General features: G+C 35.6%; 1 protein-coding gene across 1 annotated transcript; it reads left to right on the top strand.

Annotated features, from left to right (window-relative positions):
• The first annotated feature begins 2,043 nt into the window (after positions 1 to 2,043).
• LOC110100754 (aminoacylase-1-like) lies at positions 2,044 to 13,948 on the top strand. Its single transcript, XM_020828402.2, has 3 exons — positions 2,044 to 2,977; positions 13,244 to 13,381; positions 13,838 to 13,948. The coding sequence occupies exons 1-3, from the start codon at positions 2,117 to 2,119 to the stop codon at positions 13,931 to 13,933; spliced, it is 1,095 nt and encodes a 364-aa protein (XP_020684061.1). The 5' UTR covers positions 2,044 to 2,116; the 3' UTR covers positions 13,934 to 13,948.
• The last annotated feature ends 325 nt before the right edge of the window (positions 13,949 to 14,273 follow it).

Genomic DNA, 14,273 nt, shown 5'->3' with positions numbered 1-14,273 from the left:
TGTCCTTCAATCTTATTTTCTCACTTTGTCTCTCTTTGCGATCTTCTTATCCTGTGACAGGCAGGTTTGTGATGTGTAAGTAATTGTGGCGTCAATGGCGAACAATAACGCCGAAAAGATAATTCAGATAATCTCTCCCTTGTCGGCGATGGTTTTAACATTGTTATCAAGGCCAAGGCTGTCGTTGACGCCATCACCCAATGCCAAAATAAGGTTTCCTGTGCTGGTATCCTCACCATTGCCACCCACGATGCCATCTCCTTGGTTTGATTTTGTTTTGATTTTCAAATTCTGCTTTGATTTCTGTTTCACGCCCAACAAAAGAGTTTGGCATAGCTTGTGTGATAGCAATGGCTTCACCAGTTTCCACAGCTTTTGCTAAATCAATTGTGATGATTTTGGAGCAAAAGAATTTGAAAAAAAAATCCAAAAGTTTTACATCTTTTGAGTAAATTTTAGATCAATTGTGCACAGACAGAGACAAGCAACAAAAGCTTTAAAAGGGCAAAAAGAAGTTGTAGCATCTCATAATTATTAGCAGCGACGGAGGCAGAAATTTTTTTTAGCGGGGGCTTGAATTTATTTTGCACAAAAGAAAATCAATTTAAAGCTTATGTTGCTTGTCTCTGTCTGTGCTACTTGCCACTTGGTTGAGCCAAGCTCCACCAAACTGTGACAAAATTATTACTCCAAAGTTTGCCTTAATGTAGAAAGCATCATTTGGAATGTTGTTCCCCAAAAGTTTCAGCAAGCCTTTGTCATCGTTCCCATAACACTCTGCCTCTTCTTCCATGACTGTTTCATCAATGTACTTCACAGTTCTCCTTCAATCTTATTTTCTTGCTTTGTCTCTGTTTGCGATCTTCTTATCCTGTGACATGCAGGCTTGTGATGCATCGGTAATTGTGGTGTTAATGGCAACAATAAGGCGGAAAAGATAATTCAGATAATCTCTCCCTTGTCGGCGATGGTTTTAACATTGTTATCAAGGCCAAGGCCGTCGTTGATGCCGTCACCCAATGCCAAAATAAGGTTTCCTGTGCTGATATCCTTGCCATTGTCACCCGCGATGCCATCTCCTTGGTTCGATTTTGTTTTGATTTTCAAATTCTGCTTCGATTTCTGTTTCACGCCCAACAAAAGAGTTTAGCATAGCTTGTGTGATCGCAATGGCTTCACCAGTTTCCACAGCTTTTGCTAAATCAATTGTGATGATTTTAGAGCAAAAGAATTTGAAAAAAAAATCCCAAAAGTTTGATATCTTTTGAGTAAATTTTAGATCAATTGGGATGAATGATTTTCTTTTGTGTAAAATAAATTTAAGCCCCCGCTAAAAAATTTTTCTGGCTCTGCCACGACTAATAATTATGAGATGCTACAACTTCTTTTTGTCCTTTTCCATAACATTGTAACCTTAACTAATGCTATGTGTTAAAAGAAAAAAAATCAGCTAAGCTTCTTTTTTTAAAATTTTATAAATAACTACTTTGAGTGTTTATATGATCATTTAAATTGTATGTGAGTTTTCAATAAAAGCATAATTAGCTTTAACAAACTTCTTATTTGTCTTCCTTTAGGAAAATTTTTATTTGCACTTTCTAAATTTACACAAAAATAGATTTTTTATTTGAATGGGCTATGTCTACTACATTTATTTATTATGTTGATTTGTTATAAGTTAAGGTTAAAATTAGCATGTAACTTTTGTTTATAAAAGATAAATATTGATTATTTTTCTTTCTTAATGTCTCTTTGTTATTTTAGAATAAATATCATATAGATTAGGTAGTATTAATGATCAGTGACTCATATTTAGGCCCCTAATAATGAAAATTTTGTGAAGAACTAATGATTGAATTTCTTTTCTAAATTTATGATTATAACTATGTATGAACAACTCCTCAATTTGAATAATTCATTTTAAAATTACAAACTATTAAAAAAAAGTATATATATATATATATATTGTCCAAATGTTGAGTACAAGCAGTCTAAAATATGCTATACTAGTATACTGTGTTAAAAAAAAAAAAGAAACACTGTATACTACGCACGTAATAATTTCTGAAAATCTGCTCGCTCAATTAGGATAATCGCAGACTGAAAAAACAAGAAAATGGAAAGAACCAGCAGGACACTACTTCTCTTTCTACTCTGTCTCCACTCGCCGGCTTTCGCCGTCGCTTCTGTCATCAACGATAATGCCGATTCGATTATCGCCCGCTTCCAAGAATACCTTCGCATCAATACTGCTCAGCCGTCGCCGGACTATGCCACTTCCACCCGTTTTATCTTGGCCCAATCTGCCTCCATTGGCCTCGAAGCCGAAACCCTGGAGTTCGCCGCTGGCAAGCCCCTCGTTCTTCTCTCTTGGCCCGGTCGTCTTCCGTCGCTCCCTTCACTCCTCCTCAACTCCCATACCGACGTCGTCTCCGCTGAACCCCACAAGTGGCGCTACCCTCCCTTCTCTGCATCCACTGATTCCGCTGGAAAAATCTTCGCTCGAGGCTCTCAGGACATGAAGTGCGTTGGCCTCCAATATTTAGAAGCCATTCGAGGCCTGAAAGCCAAGGGTTTTTCCCCTGATAGGACCATTCACGTCTCCTTCGTGCCAGATGAGGAGATCGGCGGCCACGATGGTGCCGAAGCCTTCGCAAAATCCGAGAAGTTTCGGGGACTGAATGTTGGGGTGGTGCTTGATGAGGGCTTGGCCTCGCCAAGTGAGGATTATAGGGTTTTCTACGCAGAGAGGAGCCCCTGGTGGATGGTGATTAAAGCCAGAGGGGCACCAGGGCACGGGGCTCGGATGTATGATGGGAGTGCGATGGAGAATTTGGCTAAGAGCTTGGAGGTGATTAGAAGGTTTAGGGCTTCGCAGTTTGATCTAGTAAAGTCGGGGAGGAAGGCTGAAGGGGAGGTGGTGTCAGTTAACATGGTCTTCTTTAATGCCGGGACCCCATCTTCCACTGCCCGAACGGTATCATTTATCATCTTCCATCATTCATCGTTATAACAAGATACTGTCGCCGACCTACCGTTCTTGAGAAATGTTTTGTTTTTTCACAATTTTTTTGTTAATTTGTTGAAGTATTGCTGGTGATATGCTTTTTTTTGCCTGAGATTATCTGTATTTTGCCAAATTGGCAGAAAAACCTTTTCACATTCTAGCTGTTGTAATCTGTTGTTTTAGTTTACAGTAAATTAGCTAGAACTCTGAAAGATCTGATATGGATTTGTATGTGAGAAATTATGAGCATGAGTTGATTAAGTGTATGTCTTAAGAGTTATAGTAGAGTAAGAAAGGTAGCTTGGGTACTTGGGGATTAGGATCTATGACATAAAATTTAGTAGATGTTGTGATCTTGTTCTAATAGGTGAGATATTGAAAAAAATGAAATGTAGAAGTTAGACTAGTAAAGAAAATGTTTGGGTGAGATATCATTCTAATTGGTGATACTTCTGGTTGGATTGTGAAAATCCCTATTCGATCAACATGATTTCAAAGTTGTGCATGAAACTCGAGGCGATTCAGGAAAGTTGAACCGATGTTCAATTTTAATGAGAAAACCAAATTAGAGGCCAAATGTGCTCGAAATGAAAAATATTGCTACAATGACTTGCTCATCGATATGAATATGTTGATGCTAAGATATCATGATTCAAAGCTTACATGGGATTCTATGCCTCAAACCAAATTGGTTTGACCCAAATAAGATTGACCTAAATTTTGCTCAACTTTGGCTGACCATTATCCTAAGTGTGCAATTGATGTCTATGCATGAAGTAGAAAGAAGATTGTGATAAACATTATGGTTATTTCCACTTAAATTGCTTGGGGGACCACTAGAATGATCACTGAAATCCATGTTGTGATTTCCATATTGATGTTGTTTGATTGCATCAATTTATGCTCATGATTATGCGGAGTGACTATAAATCATTTCAATTCTCAGAGTTGTTAGGTATCTTCTAAAACCTTCACTTTATGATCTATTTACGATAAAATAGCTTCTCTTATAAGTTTAAACATTTTCATATAATAATGATTGGAGATTGTATTTGTTTTCTAATAGCCCTAAATTTGAGTGATGACTATTTTTAGTATTATTATCATCAATCTGGCAATTGAAATTTGGATCCATCTTTGATAATTGCACTATTGGCAACGAGATCTTTGACATATTATATTGATTTACTATTCAGAGGCATCATTGATAAATTTTGTTGTCAAACCGCCACTATTGAATTATCGATGGCTATCTAGGTCAGCATTAATCCCTTGAAACTTGCATATGGAATTACTATTATATAAAAATAAAAGGCGAGGCTTGGGCCAACTGGTGGGTGGGTCTACCATGTTAGTTTTGTGATGCTTTGGTGTAGAAAATTAATCACTTTTATATTCTCCTTTAATGATGCCTTCCACATTATACATAAATGGCTCGACTATTTGGGTAACTAATTGAAAGTTCGTTAGGTATGAACTGGCCAAAGGCTAATTAAGAGAGAGGTGAATTGATATTTTAAAAAAACTTTTTATAATCAAAGCACAATCACAAACCAAAATCACCACATAAATTGAAGTGCGAAAATTAAATGCGAAAATAATAAAGGAAAGAACACACCAGATTTATAGTGGTTCAGTCAAACCTTGACCTACATCCACTCCTCGGAGGCACCCTCCGAGTATTGCACTAAACTAAGTGTCTCTCCTTTAGCCCCCACAGCTAGGCGGAGAAGCCTTTATAAAATCACTTCCATCTTCCCCGGTGCGGCGGAGTTGCCGGGTCCTTTGACACCAAAGAGATCTTCTTCTTCCAAAACTTCTCTTAAGACAAGCATTGAATCTGATGGTACTAAAGTGCAAGCTCGCCGGAGCAACCGTGTGGAACCCCCTCCACACTCCCTTGAAACCCCCTCCAAGGATCTTCTCCCTCTCTCAAACTCCATCATTTCCTCTCTCACTTTCAAGCACTCTCTTCAAGTTTCATCCAGAAGAACGAAACACAATGAGTATCAAAGACACTTACAAATGTGCCTAGTCAAAAGCTTAAATAAAAGATCTAAAAACGAGCTCATTAATGCAAATTGCCGACTTTATCGTCCAGGTCGATATAAATATCGGCCTGGCCTATCAGCGTAAATTATGCTGAATCAGCCTGGTCGGTTAGGGACGATTAGTCAATTTTTAGTCATATTGTCCAGGCCAATAGGATATCGTTTTGGACGATTAGTTTAAATATGAAGAAAATCATCCTAAACATTGCCCTAAAAAGAAGCTGGCCAATGTCAAATCGGCCCGAACGATCCTGCGATCGGCCTGGCCAATGTGATCGTGCAAATCACCATTAATTGTTCTCCTTAATTGCAAGATTTATTTAAGAAAAATTGTGCTGGATCGGCCAAGCCGATCCTGATAGGCCAGGCCGATCCATTGGGACGATGTCCAAAAATAAGTAATTTCTAAATAGATCTTGCGGAAGATTCTTTCTAATTTAAGCGTATCATTATGGCCGATATAAAATTGTTCATGACGATGTGTTTAATGACGGCTGTCTTAACAAGGATGATGCCCTAATCAGGGTTTCTGTTTTTGAACCGATCGTCCAGGACGATATAAATATCATCCCGGACGATGTTACCAAAAACAGTAAACTCTAGAGAACAGTCAGAAATTCTTCCAAAGTGTGTGTGTGCAAAGTTACTTAGCATCAGGAGTCACAACAATTACAAAAGACTCAAGAAAGGAAAAATGGTACAAATTGACTCAGACCTAGTCTACCCAACCTTGAGCTGATTCCAAATTACAGTCTTGATCTTGTGAACCTGAAATGTCAGTAGGTAAGGCAGTTGTAGAGAAATAAGAGTGTTTGCTATAATCAAAATCATAGACCATGAAAACAGATCCGCAATAATCTCCCCCTTTTTAATGATGACAAACATTGCTATTTGAATTTGTAAAGAAGAAAATATTTTCTCCTAATCTCCCCCCACTAGAATTAAACTTTAAAAATAGGGGAGGTAAAAAAAGTTTTGTTGTTTTTATTATTTTTTTTGAAAGAAAAAATACAAGTAAAAGGATACAAATTCAACAGTACGTTATCCTCCTTTGACATTATCAAAAAGAGAAAGGGCACGAAAAAGTTTTTAAAAAGAAAAAGTTACCTCTTAATTTTATTCAAAAAACTTAGTAAGGAATGGATTGACACTGCATAATTTAGTAAAGGTAAGAAATTTAGAAATTATTAATCTAAGCTCAAATTCTTTTAAGGGATCAAAAACTTTTTAATCAAATAGCTAAATCAAGAAATGAATTAGAAAAAGAAATACTGATTTTTTTTTCAAAATCTCCTTTCATAAAACATATCTCATAGAAGATTAATGTAAAAATTGGTGAACCAAGAATCATGATTTTCAAGATCAAGTATAAAAAATATCAAGGGTTTTCTTAAGCTTTGAGTAAAATAGAAAAAAGTAAGCATACTCTTTGTTGGCTCATTTTATGCCTCTTGTTAGGTTTTTGACGCACTTTGTGCATCTTTTTCTTTTGATATACTTTGTGTATCTTTCTCAATTTTGGCGTCATTGCACATCTTTTAATTTGGATCATTGGTCACTTTTTTTTGATTTGGCATAATTGGCCTTTTTTTATGAATATGCTATTTTCCTGAAATTTTAAAAACAAAAGTAAACCCATTTTATTGACAAAACAAACTACTTGATTAAAAAAATTATGAGGTAGATTCAACAACTTGTAAAAGATTCCTATACGATAGATAAAATATAGGGAGATGAAAAAGTTTAGTTTTAAAATCCAATTCAAAATATGATGAATATTTTAAATCAAAAGTAGAATAACCTCTTTAGGAAACAGAGATTGAGAGTCAAAATCATGAGTTTTCTTTCTATGACTGTTTTTAGAGAAGTCAACCATAACTTACATAAGAATTCAAGAAAAATATGAGATAGATTTTTCATTTTTAAAATTTTACTCCCCTTAATTTTTTTTTAAAAATAGAAAACACTACATAAAAGAAAAAGGAAAAACAAAATTAAAAAATTTAACGAAAAAGAAAATAAAGAAAGAAAAAAAACACAGAAAACAAACAAAAACGAATAAAACATGTAAACACAGAAAAATAAAGCACATAAACAATGGTTTAAACATCATCTTGCTCCTGGTCAGATGATTCACAAGCTAGGTCTGTCCAGGAGATTTTTTGCTTTTCATTATTTGCCATATTTATAATTTGTTTAGCTTTACCCTTTTCTTTTGTAGGAAGAGTTTTCAAATTTAGGCACTAATTTTTCATATGTCCAGGCTTCCTACGTTCAAAGCAAACAACGTTAGAAGAAATCTTAACATTCTTACAATTTTTACCTTTATTCCACTTTTGTTGAGGCTTATGCTTTGGTGAGCTTTTTAATTTTCTTGACAAATTATCGCTTTCGTCACTAACTAAGTCACTTTTCTCCATATTTTCAGCGTTTAGAACTATCATCTCTCCTGCATTCAAAAGTCTTTGACTCAAATTTTGCTCGTAGGCAATGAGTGAGCCAATCAAATTATCAATAAAATATTCATTCAAATTCTTTGATTCACAAATAGCAATAACTTTAGCATCAAATTTATCAAGTAGACAACGTAGAATTTTATTAACTTTTTCACGGTTTGAATACTCTTTAAAGCATGCAATGATGTTACAATTTGAATAAATCTAGTATACATGTCTAAGATCGTCTTATAAGATTTCATGCAAAATACTTCATAATCATGCATTAAAATATTCAATATGAATTGCTTGATTTTACTATTTTTTTGTATAAAGTGTGTAATTTATCTCAAATTTTCTTACCAGTAGTGCATGTGGAAACAAACATAAAATCATTAGAATTTAAAGCACAGAAAAAACAGTTTAATGATTTAGCATTCAATTGAGCATTGATTTGTTCTTCTCTACTCCATTGATTAAAAGGAATATCAGTTTTAATTCCATCTATAATACGTGACGGTACAAAATAACCAGTTAAAATAATTTGCCACATTTGAAAATCAATTGCTTGCAAGAAAGTAGGCATGCAAATTTTTCAAAAATCAAAAGTAATATTTTCAAACAAAGGTGGTCTGGTGATTGAATAACCTTCCGTAATATTACGATTAGAAAAATTAGCCATGGATCAAAAATTCAAAAGCTTTCAAAAACTAGATTTTATGAATCCCGCTCTAATACCACTTGAAAGTTCGTTAGGGATGTTAGGCCCTTATGAACTGGCTCAAGGCTAATTAAGAGAAAGGTAAATTGGTATTTAAAAAAAAACTTTTTACAATCAAAGCACAATCACAAACCAAAGTCACCACAGAAATAAAAGTGCGGAAATTAAATGCGAAAATAATAAAGAAAAGAACACACCAGATTTATAATGGTTCGGTCAAATCTTGACCTACGTCCACTCCTCGGAGGCACCCTCAGAGTATTGCACTAAACTAAGTGTATCTCCTTTAGCCCCCACAGCTAGGTGGAGAAGCCCTTACAAAATCACTTCCACCTTCCCCGGTGAGGCGGAGTCGCCGGGTCCTTTGACACCAAAGAGATCTTCTTCTTCACAAAACTTTCCTCAAGACAAGCCTTGAATCCGATGGTACTAAGGTGCAAGCTCGCCGGAGCAACCGTGCGGAACCCCCTCTACACTCCCTTAAAACTCCCTCCAAGGATCTTCTCCCTCTCTCAAACTCCACCATTTCCTCTCTCTCTTTCAAGCTCTCTCTTCAAGTTTCATCCAGAAGAACGAAGCTACAATGACTGCCAAAGACACTTACAAAAGTGCCTAATCAAAAGCTTAAATAGAAGATCTCAAAACGAGCTCATTAATGCAACTTGCTGACTTTATCATCCAGGCCGATATAAACATCGGCCTGGCCGATCAGCGTAAATTATACTGAATCAGCCCGGTCGGTTAGGGACGATTAGTTCAAATATGAGGAAAATCATTCTAAACATCGCCCTAAAAATAAGCTGGTCGATGTTAAATCGGCCCGGACGATCCTGTGATCGATCCCGTCGATGTGATCATGCAAATCACCATTAATTGTTCTCCTTAATTGCCAGATTTATTTAAGAAAAGTTGTGCTGGATCGGCCAGGCCGATCCTGATAGCCCAGGCTTATCCACCGGGACGATGTCTAAAAATAAGTAATTTTTAAATAGATATGGCGGCAGATTCTTTCTGATTTGAGCCTATTATTTTGGCCGATATAAAATCGTCTAGGACGATGTGTTTAATGACGGCCGCCTTAACGAGGATGATGCCCTAATCAGGGTTTCTGTTTTTGAACCGATCGTCCAGGCCGATATAAATATCGTTCTGGACGATGTTACCAAAAACAGTAAACTCTAGGGAACAGTCAGAAATTCTTCCAAGGTGTGTGTGTGCAAAGTTACTTAGCATCAGAAGTCACAATAATTACAAAAGACTCAAGAAAGGAAAAATGGTACAAACTGACTCAGACCTTGTCTTCCCAACCTTGAGCTGATTCCAAATTACAGTCTTGATCGTGTGAACCTGAAATGTTAGTGAATAAGACAGTCGTAGAGAAATAAGAGTGTTTGCTATCATCAAAATTATAAACTATGAAAACAGATCCGCAACACTAATAACATTACTTGGATCTCAACAAATGTAGTGTCTCAATGTTAAAAAGTGTTCCCCGTAGCCTTATTGAACCATACATGTCAATGGCCACAAAATAGTGTGCGCCATGGCGTATGGCGCAGCGCGGATACGACACTATTTGCATGGCATGGCGCAGCGCATCGCATCAAAATGGCGCGTGCTATTTGCGCCATAAATGGGCAATAGTGTGCGCCATTTTATTAACATATTATAAATTTCAAATTATATTTAAAATTTTTAAGGTTTTTATATTAATATCAAAATTAATTATTAATTAATTAGATAATCAAATTAAGAAAATATAAAAAAAGTTTATCTTAAAGCTTTTTGTAGGATTTAAAAAAGCTTTTATTTTTATTATTCGGTAGGATTTAGGCAAAATTATATTTAAATTATGCTCAAATCTCTATAGGATTTAATATTTTCATTTTTATTTTTCACCATGATATTTATTTTTAAACTTTGCTCAAATCAATATATTGCTTGCTATTTAATGGTATTTAAGAGGTGGGGGCCCAAGGGGGGGCCGGTGGCATGGCGAGAGAGAGGGAGGAGTTTGGGAAATAAATTAAGTCTTCTTGATTTGGATTATTAAATTAGCAAGGGCTTAAATAATTCCAAATCAATTTAAAATTCAAAGGGGCTGAAATTTGACAATTTTCTTGAAATAGAATCTGCATTTTAAGTAACAATTTCAAATTCAAATAGATTTGAATTTGCAAATTAATCGAGTTACCTAAAATGTAAAGATCTAATTAGGAAGGATGTAATTACAAGCGTTGATGGAGGGAAACCCAAAGGGGGCTTGGGCTAGGGATTTTGGTGAGGGGCCGGCGGCTATGTAGGGAGAAAGGTGGTTATTTGGGTGGTGGTGGTGGGATGAAGACGACGGGTGTGAATGGGGGGATAAGGTTGGGAGAGCCGGCGGTTGGAGCCAATGTTTAAAATTGCGTATTCGGGTATTGAGACATTTTTCATTCGTGAGGCGAGGCGTAAGCCTCAAGGCGTTTTGAGGCGTAAGCCTCAAAATCAAAATATTGCGTAAACATAAAATGATAAATTTTTTATATACAAATGAGTGAATAATATAAATCATAAAAAAGCATAAGATATGAAGTGAAATCAAAATATCCCAATAATAAGACAACATGAAATATTCCCAAATCCCAGTATTATTTTCATTAACATATAATTCAAATTTTCAAAAATAAATAGCAATGACATATCACATAAGAACTCATAAGTCATCAACACTGTCATCACTAAGGGGTTCTTCATTTGAATCATCATTATGATGACCTGCTCTCTCCCCTTCCTCCTCTCCTATAGAGTCCAATGTCGGGCATTTACTTCAAGATTTATGTAAGTTTTAATATATATAGTGTGAGGCGTAAGCCTCATGCCAGTGAGGCTAGGCGGGCCTCAACCAAGTTGAGGCGCAAGCCTAAAAAAAAAAAAAAAAATTGAGGCGTAAGCATCAAGGCGTTTTTTACTGGAATTGCGCAAAGGCGGGCCTCAAGGCGAGCCTCATATTGCGCAACCATGGTTGGAGCTAAGTGAACCATGGGTTGGAGGAAGAACAAGGGGGAAAGAGTAGAAAAGAAAAGATAGAACTAACCACGAATCCGGACTCTTCCAAGGTTATTGGGTGATCCGCTTCCCTCTTCCAAGGATCTTTCTCCAAAACCTCTCACGCTCTCACAAGAACTCAAAAGTGCAAAAACAATTATTATTCATTCATTAATCTTCAAAAGAGAACATGAGGGCTATTTATAGCCTCATATAATGGACGAAAAATAAAAGACGACTTCGCCCTTTGGGCTTACACATGACCACCCTTAAAGAGGTAGGAAGGGAAAACAACTCAAACAAATACTAAAACAAATAAATAATAACAAGTACATATGAGGTATCAAAAATAAATCGGCGTGATCGTGGTCATAGATCGACAACCACACCTCTGATAAACTTTCCATGCTCCGATATCCCCTTCAAGTAGTCTCATCATGAGTCAAACACTGCGTCCCTCTTTAACAACACATGCTCATAGGTATCTTTAGTTGGACTTAAGCTCAACCAAGATAACACTACAGGCACCTCTGATTACATTGTTGTATACATTTATAAGATATATAATTGAAGCACGTGAGAACCTATCTTGGTGCTCTCTGCATTGAGTTTTATTAATTTTTTGAGAGGCACCATGTACTAAAAGTTCATTCAACTAGTTGGGGTTGGGCTACTCTTGTAAACTTTTTTACAAATAAAGGATGTTTAATTGAAATAGGCCCCAAGGTTCTCCCCTATTAAGAGTTTTCCTAATAAAAGAAAAAATTGTCACGTTGAGCTCTCTCTATTTTTTTTTTGTTATTTATTGTATACATGATATTGGAAGTAGTTAAGGCAATTGAGATCAATTCCCTATCCCTCTTTACCAACTCAATTTCTCACATGCAATAGTTTAGTATTTTCTGTGAGAAAATGACCTTACATTCATCAATCAACCAATGTGATGTCCGACGATCATCTGTGGGAAAGTATCTTCATGTCCCCTACTTGAGCATCCATGATCAATCAATCTATTCCAGCTTATCTTTGATGAAGAATGATGTTCTTAACAACATCATGGAAACAAGTCATGATGCTTTCATAGGGAGCAAATTAAGACAAGGTGACAACGCTGCAGCCTCAAATATTGGGATACTAGGTTATTTAAATAATTTGACATTCTGATCCTTGATCAAGTCTGTGAATTGAAACCCTTATTATAGGGGCAATATCTTTGTTCAAGCACAAGAGTTGCTTATGAGGTTATTGTTTATTAATCTTTTCATCATTTCTCTTATTTATTATGTTTTCAAGCTTTTTTCATGGTTTTACTGCATCAATTTAGCTTAAGATTTTCGGTTGATAGGTGTCATCTATTAAATACTTCATCATTTAAGTTTGACTTGCTTTTCCACCATCCTGGAAACCATATACCAAATTAAATTCAATAAGATCACGGACCATTAAGTGATATAATGGGATATGGGTTGGATACTTGCATCATTAATCCTTCGATTTCTGAAATTAGTTCTGTTTGAGTACAGCAGTTAAATTTGCATTGATTTGCTGGTTCACATGTTTTCTTAGCTCAGTTTGGCTGTTGTTTATCCAGTCTTATTTGTTGTTTTCATTAGTAGTTGATTATTTGGTGCCACTTTTATAATGTCCTTAGTTATTTATTTGTTTGCAGGGTAATAAGAAAGTATAACCAGCCAAAACTATAATTTTTTTTAGATTGAATAATTTTGATTGTGTATTGATTATCTTGAGTGGTGTTGCCTGGATTTCATTGAAAGTTTTGATATATCTGTTGCTTCAAAATAGATGTCTTTTGTCATTTAAGGTTTTCATATTCACTAGGGCCGCTATCTATTTTGTAATCCTTAGGTAAAATTTTTTTCTCAAATTTCTTATCAGTTCATAAGAAATTTTGTTGATAAATGTTTTCTCATTGTAATTAATAGTGTTATGATGTGAACTCCAACTTTTTCTTTACTTAATGCATCCTTAAATCTTTGTAAAGGGATTTGTCATGAACGTTCAACCATCTGAAGCTGAGGCTGGCTTTGACATTCGGGTTCCTCCAAATGCTGATCCTGAAGCTTTAGAGAGACGAATTGCAGAAGAGTGGGCCCCATCTTCACGGAATTTGACTTTTGAGGTACACATATTTATGTAATACTTTTTCTGAGAACCAAGTTCTACTTTTCTATGTTATATGCATGATAAAATGTGTGCTAGCTATTTCAAAGATCATCTGCAACCTCAGCCTTGCGGGAGTTTTGTTGTTTAGTCTCAGATGGTAGAATGGATAAAAGCGAAGCTTTGCATCACGGAACATCCTTGTTTGTTCTGTTGGGCTCTTTTTTGTGAATTTATAGCTTTGCAGTTATGTTTTACTCTTAAAATCTTCAACCTATTTTCTTCTAGATATTGCGGTTAATTTAATTCTGATTGTGTGAATTTAACTCTGGGGATGCCTATTTAAGGAGCTTGCTTTTTAATGTCTACGAGTAAAATTTATTTAAATGATATTTTATATCTGATATTGCTTTGAACATTTTGAACAATCAATATGGTGGCGTAATCTTAATACAATGCTCGTTCTGGCTGTCAGGTATTTGAGTTGATAGATTGCGAAGAGCAAAATGTCAGTGATATTTTCTATTCTCGTTTTAGAATTGGACTCAGTACAACGATGTCTACTTGGTGAAATATGGCTAGTGTTTAAGGGATACAAGTAAGTTTGGACTATTAATCAAGACTCCTTATCATTCACAAGTTAGTGGCTTTATCAAAATTTATTAATTGCCTCAAATCCAACTTTTATGCAGCCGTATATAGACACCATTATGGTATATTGAACGTCATAGGCATAATCATTTAAGATATGCATGGAGTGGGAATGGTCCAATATAAAAAATGAAAATAATATTCACGTTTCTATTGGAGAAATTTTGTCTTCCTCAACGGATTGCATATTTTGTGATCGAGTATGACATAAGAAAATATGATATATTACTCCGAAAGATAAAAAAATTATTTTCTTATTG

This window comes from Dendrobium catenatum, unplaced genomic scaffold (assembly GCF_001605985.2).
Source record: "Dendrobium catenatum unplaced genomic scaffold, ASM160598v2 fragScaff_scaffold_28, whole genome shotgun sequence".
Classification (NCBI taxonomy): domain Eukaryota; kingdom Viridiplantae; phylum Streptophyta; class Magnoliopsida; order Asparagales; family Orchidaceae; genus Dendrobium; species Dendrobium catenatum.
The sequence above is the reverse complement of the archived record's forward strand: the minus strand, read 5'-3'. Positions and strand labels throughout refer to the sequence as shown.